The sequence below is a fragment of the Lissotriton vulgaris genome, chromosome 7 (genome assembly GCF_964263255.1).
Source record: "Lissotriton vulgaris chromosome 7, aLisVul1.2, whole genome shotgun sequence".
Classification (NCBI taxonomy): domain Eukaryota; kingdom Metazoa; phylum Chordata; class Amphibia; order Caudata; family Salamandridae; genus Lissotriton; species Lissotriton vulgaris.
The window spans coordinates 85,151,815-85,171,576 of NC_141695.1; the positions used below are offsets into that span (position 1 = coordinate 85,151,815).

The following is a 19,762-nucleotide window of genomic DNA, read 5'->3' on the forward strand; positions in this document are numbered from 1 at the left end:
CAGTTTATAATACAGTTCAGAGACACCCAGAAGACACAGACTCAGGACTGGGTTGACTTTGTAGATTGTGCTCTCAGGACTGAGTTGACTTTGTAGATTGTGCTACTAAGGCTCTGGAAGGCTGGTTATTGGGCAGTAAAGTGTGTGACTATACAGGATTGTATAATCTGATCATGAGAGAGCAAATTATTAATAACTGTCAAAACCAGCTGTTGCATCAGTACCTGGTGGACTCTGATCTGACCTCTCCCCAAGAATTGGGAAAGAAGGCAGACAAATGGGTCAGAACCAGGGTGAAGCAGAAGGTACAGAACTAAGGTGGTGACCAAAAGAAGCAAGATCAAAAAGGTAGAGAGAAGCGTAAAGACCAGAAGTCTTCACAAGGTCCCCAAAAAGCTTCTAATGGTGGGAATTCCCATCTTCCAAAAAGAAAGCAGGCCCAAGAAAACCATGGTGCAAAGTCTGTAAGCAGAATAGTCACTGCACCAGTGATTGCACCAAAAAGGAGACAACTTCAACCACCATTGCCCCTAAGTCAACTGTTTCCCCAAGTTCAGCTACAAATGGTGGACTCCGCAAAAGGGTGTAGTAGGATTAACCCTGGGATCTGAAATGGGCTCTGGCCTAGTCAGAGTAGCAACTCAAGCTGTTTTAGTCTGTGATGGAGGCATGGATATGTCCTCCTCTGTGAGTCCCAGTAACCTGGGCAAGTACAGACAAGCACCTTTGATAAATGAGAAAGAGGCCTTGGCACTGAAAAAAAAAACCTAAAAATTGCTTTTTCCAAGGTATTCGGTATTTACCACCAACTTATAGTAGGAGGTAAATAACGAATCCTGAATGCTAAAATGCACTCACTTGAGTGCCTCCTACATAGGAATTAAGGATTCGGTAATATACCAAATCGGTGTTTTAAGAATTCAGTAATTTCCCGATTCGGTAAATTACTGAATCCTTAAAACCTGCCTCCTACATCTCTAATCCCTAAAAACCGGCCGGTAACGGTTAAATTTACAGAATTTCACTCTTACCGACCGGTATTTGGGGCACCTACATCGGGCCCTTTATGTCTAGCTACTTAACTGCAATGTGGAAGGAATGTGGAGTGAACTATACATTCACTACACCCTATCATCCACAGTGCAATGGTTTAGTTGAAAGGTTCAACAAAACCTTTAAGGGTATGATTAAGGGTCTCACAGAAAAGTTCAGGCGAGATTGGATATCCTGCTACCCTGCCTTTTGTTTGCATACAGGGAGGTTCCTCAGAAGGGGGTTGGCTACAGTGGAGTGGTGTGGCTCACTGGTTAGAGGCGGCAGACCCATAAGCAGAGAACGGCCCGGGACCAGGGTTCAATTCCCGACGCAGCAGGGTCATGGACCAGGGTCAAAACGGACTCGATAATTCTCGCTTCGGTGCCTACTCTAACCAGGGAACACACTCGGCAACTCTGGGCATTAAGCTTGCCTCATCTCTACAACGGCCCCCCACAGACGCCGGGGATGCCTGGTTTCACCTTGGAGATACCTAGAAAGGGACCATCTCACAGGGAAGACTAGGACGGGTTCCCCAGGGGTCTTTAGCGCCAGGATACTCCATGGAGTTGCAGTGCGCTTTACAAGTACACCCACATTTACATTTACAGCCCATTTGAACTTCTGTTTGGACACCCTGTCAGAGGACCACTTTGTCTGGTGAAGGAGGGATGGGAGTTACTTCTCAAACCCCCTGGAGAAGTGTGGCTCACTGGTTAGAGGAGGCAGACCTGGAAGCAGAGGTCAGCCCGGGACCAGGGTTCAATTCCCGGCTCGGCGGGGTCTTGAGTCCTAATTTGTCCATGGACTCGACAATTCTCGCTCCGGTGCCTACTCGATTCACGGGTTCACACTCTGCGACTCTGGGCAATAGCTTGCTTAATCTCCACAACGGCCCCTCACGGCGGGATGCCTGGCTTTCACCTTGCGGATACCCTGCCGGGGTTATCTCACAGGGGAATACCAGGGCGGGTTCCCTAAGCAAGCGCTTAGAAACCGCTTGGTGATTTGCGCTATATAAATTCCTGTACATTTGCATTTACATTTACATTTCCAAACCTCTAAACAGGATATTGTGGACTATGTACTTGGTCTCTGCTCCAGGATGGCTGAGTACATGATAAAGGCAACTAAAAACCTTGAGGCTAACAAGGAATTGCAGAAAGCCTGGCATGACGAAAAGGCTGAACTGTTTACCAGCCAGGGCAGAAAGTGTGGGTGTTGGAGCCTGTGGCCTCAGCGGCTCTCCAAGACAAGTGGAGTGCACCTCACACTATTGTTGATTAGAAGGGAGAGGTTACCTATTTGGTAGATCTTGGAACTCCCAGGAGCCCACATAGGGTGCTTTATGTCAACAGATTAAAACCATATGTTGACAGGGCAGAAATGGGCTTGATCATGGCTACTGATGAAGGACAGGAGGAAGAGAGTGACCCTCTCCCAGACCTGCTCTCTCAGAACCCTGATGCTGGACCAGTTGATAGAGTAGCCTTGACAAGCAGCCTCACTGATCAGCAGCAAACTGATTGCAGACAAGTTCTAAATCAGTTTAAACATATGTTTTCACTGACTCCACCAGGAGTCCGTGCGGGATTGCACCTGCGAGGAGCCCCGCCCCCTGCTCACCGGGACCTCATAATTCTTTGCCGGACCCGCTGGCGCGGGTCCCACTTCATTTGGTGTGATATTTGACAGCGGAGCTGTTGCCGGTGCCGGAGGGGCTCTACACCGAGGGCCATCAGTTCTCACCTGGTGAGGGGGCTGAATTTGCTGCAAAACCACGCCGCAAGAGAGAGAGACCAGGAGTCCGTGCGAGATTGCACCTGCAAGGAGCCCCGCCCCCGCCCACCTGTAGATATAGTTACTTCCGGCCCCGCGGCGCGGGATGCGAGCGGGACGCGCCGGACGAAGCCCGGACAAAGGGCGGACAGTCTGTGACAGTCCGGGACAGGACGAGGCTAGGCTGGGCCAGCAATCCTGGTTGTCTCACTGCAGAACCCAACTGCCTAAGCCAAGTCAAGTGAGATCTTAATTTCATATTAAACTGTTGCTGCATTTTAATTTTACATTGATATAACTATTTTAGTATTCCTTAAGGTCCTCCAGAGGAGACACAAACTTTGCCTGTATTGTCTTCAGTGTCTAGTGTCTAGCCCTCCGTAACCTTGAGTTCCTACGGTTAAGGCATTATGTCAAAATAAAAGGCGGCATTGGATAACTACCTGGTGAAAGTAGTTAATAAAATCAATGATGAGCGGCGAAAGTCGCTAGGTAGGGGGAGTCCTCCAGTTTTATCCTCTTCACCCTCTTAACCCTCCTCACCATCATTAGTACTACCAGAGGACGACAGGTGTGATCTTGTTGATATCATGCCAGAAGTGATAACTATTCCTATTCCTGCTCAGACTGTTCTTGATACATTTAATGACACTTCAAGACAGCGTTCCCCAGTTCCTAGAGCTGTGAGGACTTGCAGGAAACAACAACTTAAAAAAGGGGGGAACCACAATAAGAGAAAAAATGAAGTTGCCCCCAAAAGCACCAATTCTGATGTGATCGCAACTGGTAGTAAGGAGACAGTCAATCTGAGTTTAGAGCAGTTCGATCTTTTAACCAGCTCTATAGAGGATAAGGTTGACAAGATCATCCAACCCCTATTATCCAAGCTTGACCAGTTGTCAGCATAGGTGTCAAGACTGGGTGGGCTTTCAGAAGCGCATAATGGCAAGGGCGAATGTTGTAGGGGTGATGATAAGAACCTTGAAGTTAGTACCAACGTTCGACAGACATCCAATAGGAGGTCAAATATAACTAAAGAACCCACGTCTGTACCTATGCCAATAATACATCGGAAAGAACACATGTTGACAATACTCGAATGTAAGACAGGGTCAACTATGGTAAAGAAAAGTAATTTCATCAATCTCCCACCTGATTGTGCACCCTACGTAGTAGTCTTAACTAATGTACCCCGCTCTGATTCAAATCCAAGTCAATCTCAGCCAGAAACGCATGACTCACTTAAAAACAAAACTGTTTCTTGGCTGCACAAGCAATGTGGGTTTCCAATTGCCTATTCTGACCAAATACTCACTACTAGAAGGGTAAATTGGATAGGTAATTCTAGTAAGGCCTGCAGGGGGGACTGTGTCATCGTTAATTTTAAGCACCCCCAACACGTCGCTACTGTTCTGCTAAGAGCGGCCTCTCTTTTACAGGATGAGACTAGCATATATGTTCGCCCTCTTGGCTACTTCTACAGCCATCTCAACAACGCTCCACATGTTAATGGTAGAGGTAGACCTTTCACCCCTACCTTAAAACCTATCCAGCCCTCCTTATATGAGGTTCCGGTACAGAACAGGTATCAAGCTCTGAGATCTTTGGATATGAACGATTGACATTTACAGGGTTGTGAGCCCCCTACTAATGTGATTCCAACTGACTGGGAAAACGAACTAGGTGCCAGAGCGAATTATGATGGGTGATTTATGTTCGATTGACGAAGGGGACCAAATTGTTTCTATTACCGAGAGGCCTGCTTCTAACCAAGGCCCTACAGCTGTGGAACCAATAAGTGCTGGATTATATGAGATAGAGACTAGAGTTGATGGCATTCATTGTTGTAATGCACAGGAGCAGCTGAATTGTTATAATATGAGTGGGACATCTATCATTAGCTGGAACATAGCTGGATGGGCTTCCAAGGAAACGATGTTGGGGTGGAATGATTTGATAAGGTCTTACGATATCGTCTGTTTTCAAGAAACTTGGTGCTCTACTAATCCGAGCCCTGATGGGTTTGTTAGCTATTATTTAGAAGCAATCAAGTCACGACATGGTAGTGCTAAAGGTGGTTTACTTATCCTATTGTGAATCTAATGTTGTTAAACATGTAACTGTTGGGGCTCATTCGCAAATTTTATGGTTACGTGAGAAGAAAGGTAAAGAGGTGCTTATAATTAATTTTTATAATAATTGTTTCGACCATACACGACATAAAGCAATAGAAGAACTGGAAGGTGCCTTACTGAAGCTTGCATTGCAGGCTAAGACTGCTTTTGATTTTATCTGGCTAGGTGATTTTAATTCTCCAATTTGTTCTATGTCGACTTCCAGGGTCTGTGGGATACAAAATAATAGGGGTGACAATACACCACATTTCCCGCATAACAACTACGGGGAGGCAATAAACAATCTGTTGTCAATTTATGATCTAGAGCTCCTACAACCTGCCAAAGATGCTAAGGGCCAAACAATTCCGACCTACACAGGCAGGAATAGTAATTCCCAAATTGACCATGTTATGGTGTCATCTTGTATCGTGCCATACTATCAAACCCCCGGTCATCGATGAATCCCCTTTAAGCGACCACAACCGTATTATATTGCGGACTGAGATCTGGAAATCTAGCTTTCACCAGATCTCCAGAATTGTAGACAATATTGAACCGCATAGATTAAATGGGACAAGGTTGAGGTGGAATGGGGAAAAGTCTGAAAAGGTAATGAGCCTAATAGTAACAAAATCAGTGGCAGACATTTATGATATCCTGACACCAGGGAGTGACCCTTCTTTTATAGTAAATTTTTTTATTAATATTAACAAAACTGTGGACACCATATTTACTAGGACAAGTAATGAGAAAACCGTCGGGAAAAAAGGATGGTTTGATCATGCGTGTACAGCATTTAATTCTAAGTTAAAACAGGCGTTAGCTCTCAGACCCAGGGACAAGGATAGGGTAACACTCCTGACACATGAATATAAAATGGGTGTCTCTAAAAGGAAGAGAGAGTTACAACTGGAAGCATGGGATAACCTAGCGCAGGCCGCGGAGACCTCTGACTGTCGCCTGTATTGGGCCACGATTAACTCCCCCTTTTTGAGGGATGATAAAGCTCCCCATCTTGCTTCAAATGTTAGTAGCAAGGCTTGGGTTTCCCACTTCTCAAATATATTCCAGGCAGCTGGTACAAATTATTCTAATATGACACCTTGGCCAATAGTCCCTTTGGATATTACTTTAGCTGAGGTAGAAAGCAGTATTGTAACTAGCAAGGGGGGCAAGGTCCAGGGACCGGACAGGGTACCCATTGATGTTTACAGAACACTTCCGCTGTTATCAGGCCCTATACTTACCTTGGTCCTTAATGCTGCCGTAACCACCATGATATCACCAACCTGTGGTGGTTCTATCATTGTCCCAATCTATAAGAAGGGTGAGAAGTCAGAGGCATGCAACTACCGCCCAATCAGCTTACTCGACTCATCTGTGAAAATTATGAACAGAGTTCTGCTTACCAGGCTGGAAGAGTGGATGATTAAAGAAGGGAATCTTGTGACTTCCCAGTATGGGTTTAGAAAGGGCTATGGTACATCAGATCAATGCTTTAATCTAGAATGACTAATCGGCAAATACACCAAGGCCAAGCGTAGCACCCTGAATCTTTGCTTCACCGATTTGAGCAGCGCATTCGATCTGGTTGACCATTCCATTTTATGGCCCGTCTTGTTAGAGCTTGGCGCACCAGAGGGAATTATTTTCTTTTTGGCCCGCTTATATGGAAAAATATGGAAAAATGCAAGACTGTGTGCAATATGGGGTTAGTGGGGAATGTACCCCTAATTTTAATGTTAAGCGAGGAATAAGACACAGTTGTGTTCTCGCCCCCCTGCTATTCACCCTCTTCATAAATGCTGTTGACAACATTTTAAAAACTGTTAAAGCTGATGCACCGCAGGTTAATGGGTCTGGAGTGCCAGTACTGCTTTATGCAGATGATGCTGTGCTTTTGTCCTGGACTCCCATTGGATTGCAACGCTTGATGGATCGATTTTCTGCTTTTATTAACGAAAGAAAATTATTAGTTAACAAGAGCAAAACTCATGCCATGACTTGCGGTGCTAGGACCAACAAAAAATACTCTTTTTATATAGAAGGGGTAAAAGTGCAGCAAGTTGAAAAGTGCAGTTCCCTGGGTGTGACCTTCTCACACCCAAGGTGCCTTCTCTGGTGATGGCAGTTGGTCTAGTGAGCTTGCTAGCGTAAGGTCCAAGATGTCCAAAAGTGCCTACGGAATATTTAAATTCGCTTCTAAAATCGGCGACAGACGTATTATTGACATGATGCAGATTTATAAGGCAAGAAGTGTCTTGATTGCTTTATATGGGGCAGGGGTGTGGGGTTATTCCAATGCAGGCAGTCTACAAACACTGAAGAAAATATCTTCCTGAAAAAACTTCTCTGCTTACCTGCCTCGGCCGCAACTGAGTTGACCCATAGGGAACTGGGGGTTGATTATTTGTCTGATCTCGTTTCATTATGGCCCCTAATGATCTGGCGTGCCATATGGAACAAGGAAGAGACACTTTTTAACCAACATGTCATCCGGGATTGTCTTAATTTAGCTTACTATAACAAGATCCCTTGGCTAAAATATACCGTAGATGCTTTTCAGGATATTTTTGGACTGGATATAATAGACCATAAACCGTATGGTGCTGGAGATATTCCTAAACAGGTACTAAAAAACAAATTTTTGGCATATCGAGTGGAGAGGCGTCTAGTTAACAATGCCCACCTGACTACTGTTATTTTTTATAACAAATATACTGATTGCGAAGGTCCGCAGCTGTACTTAAGCCAGGTATCCAGACCGGCCCACAGGTTCGTTCTTACAAGAATTAGATTCGGACTGGCCCATGTCTTTGTGGCCTTTCCTCATCCTAAGAAACATCCCGTTGGCCCCTGCCTATGTGATGGGCATTCAGAGCAAAGCACACTGCACTTTATGCTAATTTGTACTTTATTCCTGAACCTTAGATTGGTTTATCTTAAACCAATATTCATAAAATATGGAATCTGCAGCATTGATCAGGCTATGAAATTGATTTTTAATGTGAACTCGCCGGATATATGCATTTTTATTGCAACTTTTATATGTAAATCCATGTACCATTGTAAAAGTATGATGTTTTAATCATGTTTTATCTATTTTCTGTATATTTTCGTGTAATTGTGTTTTTTGCCTGTATGCTTTTATGGTCATTTGTATAATAATGTACCGAATAAAGCTTCATGAAATGAAATGACTCCAAGTCAGACTACCTGGTGCACTCATGAAGTGGACACTGGAGACAGTCTGACTGTTAGAAATAAGATTTACAGGCAACCTGATCATGTCAGGGACTTAATCAGGACTGAGGTCCAGGAAATGTTGGATTTGGCAGTGATTGAACCCTCAGATAGCCCTTGGGCTAGTCCAGTAGTCTTGGTACCAAAACTTCACACCCAGGGTGGTAAGAGAGAGATGAGATTTTGTGTTGACTACAGAGGTCTCAATGGAGTCACTCCAGGACTGATACCCATCCAATACCCAGAGCAGATGAGCTCATAGATATGTTGGCCTCTGCCACATTTCTGAGCACATTTGAGCTGGCTACTGGCAGATCAGAGTAGCTGATGATGCAAAGCCAAAAACAGCATGTTCAAACCCTGGTGGACATTATCAATTTGTGATAATGCCCTTTGGTCTGAAAAATGCACCTGCCAAATTTCAAAGGTTGGTGAACACAGTCTTAACAGGCCTGGAAGACTATAGTGGAGCTTATCTAGATGATATTGCTGTCTTTAGCTCCACCTGGGAAGATCACCTAACTATCAAGGCTACTAAGTGCCAGATAGGGCAGAGTCAGGTTGTGTACCTGGGCCACCTTTTAGGTGGAGGCCAGGTTCAACCATTGCAGAGCAAAATCCAGACCATAATGGACGGGGCTGCTCCAACCACCCAGACTCAGGTCAGAGCTCTCTTGGGCCTGACTGGGTACTATAGAAGATTTGTCAAGGGGTATGGATCCATTGTGACACCCCTGAATGACTTAACTTCTAAAAGAATGTCTTAGAAAGTTCAGTGGACAGTCAGCTGTCAAAAGGCATTTGATGACCTGAAGCAGGCCATGTGCACAGCACCAATTCTGCAAAGTCCTAACTACTCCAAGGAATTCATTGTCCAAACAGATGCATCTGATTTGGGGGTAGGGGCTGTGCTATCACAATTGAATGATGAGGGTCAGGACCACTCTGTAGATTTTATTAGCAGAAGGCTGACCCCTAGAGAGAAATGTTGGTCAGCTATTGAGAGGGAGGCCTTTGCTGTGGTTTGGGCTCTGAAGAAGCTGAGGCCATACTTGTTTGGTACTCACTTCACTGTTCAGACAGACCATAATTTATTTTTATTTATTTATTTATTTTAGGTTTTTATAGAGCGCGTAGTCACCCAAGAGTATCCCAGCGCTAAACCTCGTGGTCCTGATGGATGAAGGTACGGGGTGAAAGTAGTTTAAGGGATAAGCCCCTCTTATGGCTAAAACAGATGAAGGGTGAAAACCCCAAACTTTTAAGGTGGTCCATTTCCCTACAGGAGATGGAATATACAGTGGAACATAGACATGGTAGTAAGCATGCAAATGCAGATGGCCTCTCCAGATATTTCCACATAGAACGTGAAGACTCAACTGGTCAAGGTTAGTTTAATATCCCTGCGTTTGGGAGGGATGTTTAGGAGAGTAGGATCTGCTTACTATGGTTACCCCCACGTTTTGCTGTGTTTCACTGGTTTATCGATTTTAGTCTGGCTGTGGCCCTGATAACCAGGACCCCAGCCTAGCTGGATTACCTTTTTGAGTCCCTAGTATATGGTAACTTAGGTACCAAGGGCATAGGTACCCAGAGGCCTACCAGGGGCTGAAGAATGTATTATGCCACCCCTGGGAAGCCTTCCAAAATGGCACCACAGGTCTGCTACTGCAGCCTGGGTAAGGTGGTACTTGTACCCCTTACTTAGATATAGTATACTTATATCTACCTTTTAAAACGGACACATATAAACCTATAAGTCACTCCTATGGCAGGCCTTGGCAATCCTGGAGGCAGAGTGCTTGGTTTTGTGTGAGAGGATGCCCTAGCATGAGCTGAGCCCCTCTGCAGCTTTCAGAATCCCTTCCTTATAAGTGTTCTGTGATACAGCCATACCATATACTCTTAAGTGCATTATAAACCTTGCGGTTAATGCCATTTTTGGAATGGCCGCATCAAAACATGTTGTGTTTGGTGTCAAACACTTTGGAATACTACCTCCCACCAGTCCTGGCAGCGGGGGTAGCATTCCACCCTTCCAGAGGAAGAAGACATGTACACACTTACTTACTCGGTGATAGTTATAAAGAGCCCCAGCATCACAAAATGGATGCTGCTGCCATAGACACGAGTCTGACCTCTTGCAGCTGGACAAAACTCCGGCATGGGAGGCTTGGACAATAGGTTTCCTGTCCAGGGAGGTGCAAGCACCTCCCAGGACCCACCCTGCCCCAATACACTAAAGCATTAGTGTATTGGGGGCAGGGCTTTAGTATATTGGGCTTTAGTGTATTGAGGCAGGGTGGGTGCATTCAGTGAATGCTTTTCAGACAGTGCCTGGGGCACACAAGGTGTCCCTGTGCATTTCCCAGTTCAAACCAGTTGCTGGGGCACTCAGCCCCAGCTCTGGCGTGAAACTGGACAAAGGGAAAGTGGTGTAGCCACCCCCTCCCCAAGTCCTCACATAGGTGGGACCCTAGAATTAGTCCAACTCCTAAACTAGGTATGAGTATAGGAGCCCAGTCCCTACGACTTTAGATTACCCTGGACGAAACTCTGCAACATAAATCTTGGACCTTCGACATTCCAATTCGATTGGAAGATGGAAGAAATCTCCCTTGGGGTCAAGGAGTGACTCCCTTGTACAAACATGCACCCGAGAAGCATCTTGCCGGGTCTGCATTTTTGAGGCTCCCACCGGATTCCGTAGAATCTGCGACACAGGACACAGACTTTCAGACATCTCCGAGGCTGACACGAGTCCCCAGCAAAGCTGAGACCTTTAGGCTTCAAGAGAGACGTGGGACCGGAACTCCTGGACATCCAGCAAATTTGCTAGTGCATCAACTTTCCTGACGTTGTGCATTGGGTTACTTGTAGTCCAAGCCCTGAGCACCTTTTGCATCAAAGATTGTGGGCCTACACTCCATGAGTGTTCCGTGGGCCCACTTTTGCCATTTCTGCTTGAGGCTCCTTCGCGATCCCTAGTCCGTTGACTGGTGGTTCCCCACGAAGGTAAATCCTTTGTTTTTGGGCTATCCTGGTTGCTCCAGACGTGCCCTTACTCCCCTCCAAAGGGTGAGTTCCACAGACCTTGCTGGTCTGCGCCAAACCCAATCTTTCCATTCTGTGTGGGTTGCTGTTGCCAAGGCTTGTTGGGTCCAATCCAGATACCGATGCTATAGCACTCAACATCCGACGTGGGACAGTTCGAATCCAGCACCTGATTGTCGTCGACGCCTCCTGGTCCTCGTGGCTGAAGAGTCAAGCTTCACCTACATCACCTGAAATCACCCGACATTGGCTGGAATCTTCTTGTCGCCTTCCTGGTCACTGACTCTGTCCCCTCTGCTTTCAGGTTCTTCAGATCTCCAATCCACCCTTGGATCCATCCGGACACTTTTCACCTGGTCGCCTGCAGCACTTTTTTGTAGCTTTCCATTGGAAACGACGACGAAACCCGACACGGAAAGACACCTATGCATCCCTGGGTGAGGTAACACGAGTACTTTGGTGCTCCCATGGGTCTTGCCTCTCTAATTGTCCAGTACTTAAGGGGTTTTACCGTAGTCCACTCCTAAGTGTCCTTATTCTTTAAACTTGTAACTTTAACTTTCTCCATAGAAGTCAATGGTGATTCGCGGCTGTGTTTAGACACTGCACGCATCCCCCGTGGGTCTCCTGCATCCCTACCTTTGGTGGTTCCTCGTTGCCCCAGCGGTTCTACAGGCTCTAGGCCTTGCTTCTATCTCTCTCGTGGCTCTTATACCACTTTCTTAGGAAATGGTTTGTTAGGCCCCCAGGGCAAAACGTATGCTGTGCTTATTTACTGTGTGCTATTTAAGTTCTTGTATTGTACTTTTACTCCTAGCCTCATAAAGAGACTAGGGCGGTGTGTTTAGAATAAATACGTATATTTTATATATATACCTGGTGTGGTTCTCCTTTCATTGGATCATTCATGAGATTATAGACTGGTAAAACACGCTGTTTTACATTCCTTCAAGACTTAGCCTGCAGGCTGCTCTCCACAGCTAGCACTAGGATAGCTTTCTATAAAGGTTTGTCTAAACCTACCATCAATAAGGGTCGTTTGGACTGGTGCAAGGTGCCCACTAGAATAGTAGACATCACATGCCAGGCCAACTTCTAACACACACTGCAACTGGTGGAAGAGGTGTGGTGTGGCGGCCAGGGTGCCTGACTCCGGACTACAGGCTTAACGGTTTGATCCCCGGTGCCGGCGGCAGGTTAAGTCCAGCACTTAACCTGCCATACTTGTAAAGCATGCTACTTACCTGTGAGGGTCTCAAGGCGCTATGGGGAGAGGGGCGGGGGTGCTGCTACTGCTCGAAGAGCCAGGTCTTGAGGAGCCTTCTGAAGACGAGTAGGTCTTGGGTCTGCCGTATGTGGGTAGGGAGGGTGTTCCAGGTCTTGACGGCGAGGTAGGAGAAGGTTCTACCACCGGAGGTTGTTCATTGGATGCGGGGGACAACGGCGAGGCTGGCAGAGCGGAGCTGGCGGGTGGGGTGTAGAAGCTGAGTTTGCTGTTCAGGTAGGCTGGTCCGGCGTTGTGGAGGGCTTTGTGTGCGTGGGTGAGGAGCTTGAAGGTGATCCTCTTGTTGACGGGGAGCCAGTGTAGGTCTCTCAGGTGGGGGGTGATGTGGCTGCGGCGGGGGACGTTGACGATCAGTCGGGCGGAGGCGTTTTGGATGCGTTGTAGTTGTCGTAGGTGTTTGGCTGGGATTCCTGCGTAGAGTGCGTTGCTGTAGTCCAGTCTTGTGCTGACGAGGGCCTGTGTCACCGCTCTTCTTGTTTTGGTCGGGATCCACTTGTAGATCCTGCAGAGCATGCGGGGGTTGTTGTCGCAGGAGGAGGAGAAGGCGTTGACCTGCTTAGACATGGAGAGGGAGGAGTTGAGGATGAATCCTAGGTTATGTGCATGGTCAGTGGGTGTTGGTGCTATTCCCAGTGTGGTCGGGCAATAGCTTGCTTAATCTGCCTGAGGGCCCCCAGCGCCGGGACACCACTTCGGATGTAGCTGTGCGCTATACAAATACGGGTATTACATTACTGCCAGGGTAGTTTGTGACGATGTTGGTTGAGATTCCACGGTGGTCAACTATTGCCTGCACATTGATGTAATGTGTATGAGTCCTGTGCAGTGATTGTGTGCATTGTCACCAGGGGGCACAAGTGGGACATGTGTGCTGTCAATTGCCACCTGACACGTGCCGGTAGCCAGCTATGGTGTAGACGCCTTGCTTGGTCTCCAGCTGTTCCTGCACAGTGTGGGGGGAGTATGGGTACTGGGGTTTCAAACTTATGATGACATCCAAGACAGTTATGTTGAACTTTGATGGGGCTGGCAGTTGTTGGTTATAAGGTCCATGAGGCCCACATGGGCAGCACAGCCAGCTGCTTTGTCTGTGGAGGGATGTTGGTTGTCTGCTGTGTTGGCACCATCAGCCTGTGGGCAATGGTGGTCAGGATGCATATGATGGTTGTCCTTTTGTGCCTGTAGTGGGCAATGAAATTCTCTGTTGTTGGATCAGTGAGGTTGATGCGTTTACTGAAGGTCCTCTGTCTTGGTCTGCGCTGCCTCTGTGGTGGTCCGGGGGGCGGGGGGGATAAAGGGGGAGTGCTGGTGTGTGTTGCTGCCCTCTTGGGTCTCCGGGCTGCATGTACAGTTGCTCGTGGGCATCTGTTTTTCTTCATGTTTGGCTGTGGGCTGTCAGATCTTGCGCCATAATAAAAGGGGGCCCAAGTGAACAATGGAGCATGTTTACAAGCCTCTTGCGCCACTTTTGCGTCACTTTTAACATGGGAAAAGTGACGCAAAAGTGGCGCAAGGGGCTTGTAAATCTGCCCCAATGTCCTTTAGAAAGCTTAGCCCTACTTCTTGATGGCTAACAGAAGGAACTCGTCTGCGGATTGCCATTAGTAGCTTCAAGAACCTATTTTATGTGATTTGTAAAGAACTCATCTATGTATGGCCCCTCACCACACCCCATTAGGTGACTATGCTCACAAACATATTCTTCTGCAGCATTTATTTTATAGGTGTTTTGCCCAATCTTCTTGCAAACCTAAATGTTGATGAAAGAGATGTCTAGCCCTGACCAAGTTCTTCCGTGCATCTTTAGGGTTACAGTGCACACCCAAGTGCATGTATTTCTTGGTTACTCCAGAGCATAACACGTTTTTCTCCTACCAAGTCTTCTGTGCTCGATGAAGGTCTTGGAAAGGTTTTAAGGTTGGACAGGAATTTAAACATGTATAATGGTAAAATAGCTGCCAGGGAAAGGATCTCCCTCTTCAGACTCCCAGGCTGCAGGGATAACATCCTACCATGGCCCTTTAAAGGGGTGGCAGAAAGGGGGGGGGCATTATTTCCCATGCCTGTGCTTTTTAGGGCTCTGTGCTGCAAACTTCATTTATTGATTTTGAAGCAAGCCTGCCCTGTTTACCACTGATCAGCCAGCTGCAAGTATTCAGTACTAGATGGCAACAGGGGTTGGAAGTGGTATTTTTTCTCTTCCGAGATGAAGAATAGTTTTTTTATCTTAAATTATAACAGCTCCAGGTGTTGCAAAGAACTGTTTTTGCACTTTTATATAATATGTGAAAGTTTCTACGAGTTTGTCAAGCTGTTCAAAATTCATACCCAGTAATAACATAGAGTAGGTTGAAGCGCTAACTGCCTATAGCACATTCTAACAGGTACGAGGAAATACACAGACATGCATTGTCATGTTACTTCCCATGTTACATTGCACTAGAATTTATTGTAACCTGATCGACAAAGAGGGCACCGGCAAACTGTTAAACAGGATTTGGAACATAATGTCATTATTATTCACCTTATATTTATGTCACGATTAAGATAACCACCCTTTAATATGAAAATGTTATTATGTTGCAAAAACACTTGATCTTCGGGGAGGTATAAATGTTTAGCCAACTTCCATGCCTATATATGTTAAAAATAAACATTGTTATAAAAACGGAGGTGTGATTGTATGGAATTGTCCATCTTCCACCCATGGTAGACGTGCTGGCCCCCAAGTAGCGCTATATAGCGCATCGCACTACTTTGCGCTAATGTATGCAACTTTCTAAAACAAAACTTTCAACACCTTGCCCTGGATTCGCATCACTTTTGTAACTGAAATCCACTGATATGTGTTAGTACACAGGCGCCTGTATTTATACATTATTTTGCAAGTTTCATGGAGATTTTAAAACGAAATTCTCATCCATGAAAATATTTTTTCTACATATAAGACCACGATGGTGAACGATTTTTCTACATATTTATTGAAAATGGAATAAACGTAATTTTGTCTCAGATATCGGTTTTTCTAAAAAGCACTCCAAAAATGATGTGAATCGGGTTGTGTCATGTTTGACCCGATGCATAACTATTGCTCCCCTGCAAACCACCCACATTTTGAACATGGTTCTAAATTGTATGGATGGAAAATGAATTCGCTCCATCTGTTTACAACTTTCCTTAGCTGGTCATCTTGAATTTGGATCGGTGTAGTTCCTGCACCACCTCTCCCTCCCCCCTTACCCCCCCCCCCCCCCCATGGCCTCGTAGCTGCTTCATCCATCCCCTCCACCTGCTTCTCTTCTTCATACTCTGCCCTGTCTGTAAAGGGCTGTCCTCTGCCCAGGAGCACACGGTTCATAAGTGGATGGTCCACTGCTGTTTAATATGAACACTTGGTGCCACAAAACCACACTTTAAATAACCAGAACCCCCGACCCCCTCCCCCCCCCCCGGAATCTTTAGAGCACTTACTGCAAAATAAGTGGATGGATTTGATGCTGGTGACACTCCGCCAATCACGATGTCTGCCCCCGCCATGCCCCCGCCGGGGCTCAGGCCGAATCCGATCCACCCAGTGGTCGCCACTTTAAGTTCAAAGGTGATCTCTTCGGTGGTCTTGTTGAAGTCCCACCGCAGGAGAACTCTCCCCTCGGGGTCAAGGGTCAGAGAAAACCTCAGGTCAGGCAGCTGGCCCAGGACCAGGGGCACCAAGGAGAGGAGTAAGAGTGCTCGGGGGCTCATGGTCTCTGGGGGCCTCTCCAGTATCAACCAACAGGCACCAATCCTCAGTGCCGCTCTGAGGACCGTCACAGGTGCGCCTGGTACTTATCCCTGCTCACCGATGACAGACAAGGCAATAAAAGATCTGTCACGTGGCTGTGCACTGGAAACGTTTTGACCAATAATCACTAAGGGGCGAAACTTTCCTGGAAGGTAGGTGCTTTTTTAGTTTCTGTATAGATGTCCTCTCTTTCCTGTCTAACAGGTTGCTTGAAATAGGAGTAAAAGAGTGACACTGGGGCACAGGGCATTGTATTGTTTCTCACCTGCATCAACTGTGTTTGTGTTTCAACTGTAAATTGCCTAGTCACGAAGGTGTCTACACATGACATGTATTCACATACATATTTCCTTCTACACCTAGATGTATCTCTACACTTTTTGCTATTGACAATTTGTGAGCGGATTTACACCTCTGTATGGATTTGTGAGTCTCCACCCCCTCCAGTGGGGGCTGGACCCTTGTACCACAGAATCTCCTTGTAACTCTACAACTGTATTTCACATTCTGCCTTGGTGGTGGTTGTGTCCACCACTGGCGCTGACAGAACCCCTTTCCGAGGGCGATGGAAAGTCAGGGGGTACTGGGTCCAACCATGAGATTGTGGCCCTTTACTCCTGCTGTTCCAGGGTCCAACCTACTATTGGTCCTGACCAGATGTGCCAAGTAATAGCCCTTCAGTGCTTCACTCTAAGGGGTCGATTTCGATCTCGTTAGGAAGGGCTCCGTACGGGATGCGAAGCGTGCAAGTCCGATTCGGAGCCCATGTTTCCGACCAAATCGCCCCTTGTTTACAAACAAACAAGTACGATGCAAAGATTGCGTCCGCTCTGCCCGACTCATTTACAAACACGAAGCTATCCGTCTGACTCATACGCAGCGGAATCGTGCTGCACAATGGAGCCGGATTCTGAAAGACCGAGGGGCATATTACCAACAACTAGCGATAATTATCGCTAGGTTGGCTTAGCGGCAATATTTTTATCGCCGAGCTGCGGCGATTTTTATCGCTTAGGAGCCTTAATATTATCAAGGTTTATCTCCTAAGCGATAAAAATCGGCCTAAATGCATGAATATCACTGAAAAGTCAGTGATATTCATGCATTACCGAGCAAATGCTCTTAGCCATGCTATCCACCTCCCATTGGATTTATTTATTTATTTATTTAGAGAGTTTTATATAGCGCGAACGTGACCCTTGGGTATCAGAGCGCTTCACAGTTACATATACATGGTGTAGAGATATAATTCGCATAGCACTGCCATACAGTGACTGAGGTAGGGAAGTATAGAGCTATATAGTAAACATTTTCCTGAAAAGAGGTAGGTAGGCAGTCTAAGGTATAGAGATATATAGTAACAGATACATATACATATCATTTGTATAACTTTACCATATCGTGAGTGAGGTAGGTAAGTAGAGCGATATGTAGTGAACATTTCCCTTGGCAAGAGGTAGGTGGGTATAAGTCAAAATATAAAGCTATATAGTAAACGATAACATGGCTAAGAACTGCTCAGAACAGAGGACCCTAGTAATTAGAGATCAACTGAATGATAGACATATACTAAATAGTATATATGACTGCTGTCCAGCCGGACAGAGTTTTTTATTTTTCAATTTTTCAAATTAAGTGTGTAAGTATAACAGTTATACAAAAGTGGGCACAACCTGTGACCCACAAAGGACAAGACAAAACATATGACAGAACAATTATGTAAAAAGCGCACAAACGCGGTCTGTACTAGTAATCCATTTTACAGACAAGAATTAAGTCATAGCAACCCATTGTTTAACACAATATGTGAATTGAAAAAAACATATGGTGCAATATGGTCGACGACGTTTCGATGCAATTTCTAAATGCATGCATCATCATCAGGACAAAAGCTGGTATGTCAGGTTTGTCTTGGAAGCTTAAAGCAATTTCATTAGCCCTATGGCAATTTACATAATATTAAATTAACAATTAGCCAGGACATGGAAGAAATGGAGAAAAAACATAAACAAAGAAATAATTAGAACTTGACTAGGTATGAGTACATTTTACACGGTCTGCAAAGTGCACAGTGCTGTGGTGAAGTGGTAAACACTGTGTATAGTGACTACTTGGCACATGCTTGTGACCATTCAGGGATGAATTGGTGACAGGTTCCAGTTTCAAAGAGCGGACATTGTGGGGAGTATGTGGGTTTCGATAGATTATACTATAGCACATGCAAGGGAGAGATATGTAAATATCAGCGCAGTTTGGTATGGGCATGCTTGAGATCTGGCATATTAATCAATTGGCGATGAATTCATGGCAGCGTCGCAGTGAGAGAACTATTCAATCCAATGAGCTACAAACTATTAAAGCATGCAAAATGAAAACATGTGCTATTCGGCGCATTGACTTTGTAGATGCTTGGTGAACTGGCAAAGTGGACCAGCGGCGATTCGAAGTGTTTGCCCATATTTCAATTAGGAACGGCGCAGTGAAAGGGATTGTGACTGACCTAGAGCAATTTTATTTACAAGTTTTACCTTTACTGTGCATTATTGCATTCATGGGGGTACTCGGGCTTTCTGCCGTGGTAGTTTAGCTGTGAGAGCTAGAAGTTATCTACCGCAATGTCCCTGCGTGTGAGAACTTACTCACAGCGCCTTCGCCGGTGCAAACTAGGGGGAAAAAAATACTTTAATTAGCCGAGGGAGCGTGGACAAGGGCGGGAGCGCCGTGAGCCATCGCTGCACTTACTTAGAATAATAAAGCAGTGCTCGTCTTTGCGGCGGATCCAGCATCCATGATAGGGTTTATCTGGGAAAGCAGACGTAAAGCAGCAATTAGGGAGGCAGACCTTCCTCGCTATGGGGTGTGGGGAGCGGGGGAGTTCGTGCATTACTTACATTTCAGGCATTGCTTGATAGCCGGTCAAGTGGGTTCTGGCGGGGATCGCTTCCTACCCGCTCGTGGAGCTTACTGGTAGTAATAAAGGACGGACTTGAAATGGTGGAAGGACTATAGCTAACGAGTCCCTTGGCTTTGGCGGCCATCTTAGAGAGGTCAATTTTCTCGGCTCTGAACATGAAGCCGGTGTACAGGGAATATACAGTAATTAGACAAGGCGGAAAATGGCTCAATGAGCAGGCAATATGCATTGATTAGATGAAGCAAAAGGTGGCTCAATGGGGCCAGCGTAATTCATATTGTCACAATTACTACCCTTATCGATCAAGCATTTTAAAAAAATGGTGAAGGTGAAGTGACGTCCATCATAGAGTGGTGAAAGGGGAGTGGCCCAAGTGAAGTGAAGTGCTCTGTGACCATCTAAAATTATATCTCATTATACAACTTCTGACATGAACATATTTACAAAATTACTGACTCAATTGGCTTGAGCTTAAAGCAGAGAGGTCCAATCCTCAACCCTGTTGAGCCCCTTTCGGATACTGTCTGTACGTAGGATCCAGTGTAGCTCCTCCT

The 19,762-nt window shown here is 45.9% G+C and overlaps 1 protein-coding gene across 3 annotated transcripts in view; it reads right to left on the reverse strand.

The window, feature by feature from the left end:
- The window catches only part of LOC147700843 (putative DBH-like monooxygenase protein 2), a 434,868-nt gene extending 415,621 nt beyond the window's left edge, over nt 1–19,247 (reverse strand). Inside the window, exon 1 of one of the 3 annotated variants that reach the window (XM_086929747.1) lies at nt 19,186–19,247. Coding sequence is in view for 1 of the 3 variants with exons in the window: in XM_086929746.1 (XP_086785872.1) it covers nt 15,985–16,254 (270 nt within the window). In the remaining 2 variants the exon portion in view is untranslated. Of the gene's footprint in view, nt 1–15,984; nt 16,342–19,036; nt 19,077–19,185 lie in introns of those variants that run through there. The other 2 variants (XM_086929748.1, XM_086929746.1) reach the window with 2 other exon arrangements.
- Nucleotides 19,248–19,762: the final 515 nt, after the last annotated feature.